Source organism: Penaeus monodon, chromosome 21 (assembly GCF_015228065.2).
Source record: "Penaeus monodon isolate SGIC_2016 chromosome 21, NSTDA_Pmon_1, whole genome shotgun sequence".
NCBI lineage: Eukaryota > Metazoa > Arthropoda > Malacostraca > Decapoda > Penaeidae > Penaeus > Penaeus monodon.
The window spans coordinates 7365819-7367244 of NC_051406.1; the positions used below are offsets into that span (position 1 = coordinate 7365819).

The 1426-nt window shown below is 40.8% G+C and overlaps 1 protein-coding gene across 1 annotated transcript in view; it reads left to right on the forward strand.

Annotated features, from left to right (window-relative positions):
- Positions 1-1426, forward strand: part of LOC119586548 — a 58792-nt gene that overhangs the window by 44305 nt on the left and 13061 nt on the right. Inside the window, exon 17 of the mRNA XM_037935307.1 lies at positions 7-157. Coding sequence (XP_037791235.1) covers positions 7-157 — 151 coding nt within the window. The remainder of the gene's footprint in view (positions 1-6; positions 158-1426) is intronic.

Below are 1426 nucleotides of genomic sequence, written 5' to 3' on the forward strand. Positions count from 1 at the left end.
TTGCAGAATCCCAACATACCAAGAGGCTGTGACCCCCTTAGGAGAGCCAGATGCCACCTTCAACTCCTCGTGGTACCTGATTTCTCGCTTACTCTACTCCGATAAGGCCCAACATTACGCCAGCTACGGTTTGTGTCCGAATGGAAACTGCTTCCAGGTAGGTGCTCGTCTCGTCTTTATTATGTCAATGAATTTGTGTGTGATCTTTATGGCGATTTGCGTAGAGAAAAGAGAAAATGGCGATTTGCAAAGACCCTGATTTTTGCTTAATGTCGTGTACGGTTACATAAGACTCCCCCTCAAATAGATAAACAAATAACACCTATAATCTTAATCTTGCTAAGTTGCTAAGGTCCTTAAGATTTCATGACTATTTGGAGACTGTCCTCCTTTAAGACTACAAAATCTCTGTCTTATTTTCTACCAAGATAGAGCCCACGGCAGTATTTCAAACCTTTATTCCTGATATAGGTTATAACTTGGTTTTTATTTTAAAATATCCTGCCAGAGCATGCAAAGCAAATACTTTTTAGACCTAGTGCTATCTAGTGAACGTAGACCTTTTATTACCCAATATTCATGACCTAAGAACAGTTAACGTAATATAGTATAGTATTTAGGGCCTTTCCACGGGAACTGTAGAGCAGGTAACCCACCGTCTCAGAATTATCTATAAATTCAACCAACAGTGTCGTGAGCCGTCAACCCAACCTCAATTCAGTAGCTTTTGAGATCAACCATCCTTCGGAGGGAGGATGTATAATTGAAATGATAAATTTCTAGCCTTTAATTATGGGTTTAATTTTTAAAGATGTAAACGTGCCGCATCTGCAACATACAATATATAACTATTTAAGCGTTGGGTGTATGATTCTAGAAGCATATCGTCACAACCATGCTATTGCACTAAAAATGCATATAGTACCTTAATTAATTCTCGTTATTTCCTTACCATTAGTCATAGTATATTATTATTACATTTACTACTATTACTATAAGAAGGAAGGTGCTAGGGGGAGGGGAAAGGAAGGGAGAGGACTGAAAAAAGAAGAGCAAGGGAGCTTAAAGACAATGGGGAAATGGGGAAGAGGAAACAGAGGAGAAACGGAGAGTACATAAAGAGGAAAAGGGGACGAGGAAAGGGAAATAGAGAGTTGGCACAGAGGGGAAAAAAAGAGATGGAAAAGGGAGGAGAGGGATAAGGGATTAACATAGGGGTGGTAATTTAAGGGGAAAGAGGAGGGAAGTGACACGGAGCAAATGTAGGGCTTAAGGTAGGAGAAATAAGTGTATTTAAGGAACATCTCAAGGTGAGATGACGTAGTAGAGCGGGAGAGTGAAAGGTAGAGGGAGAGGGGAGGCGAAAGGTATAAGGAGGGAGAGGGGAGGCGAAAGGTATAAGGAGGGAGAAAGGAGGTACCTTTCA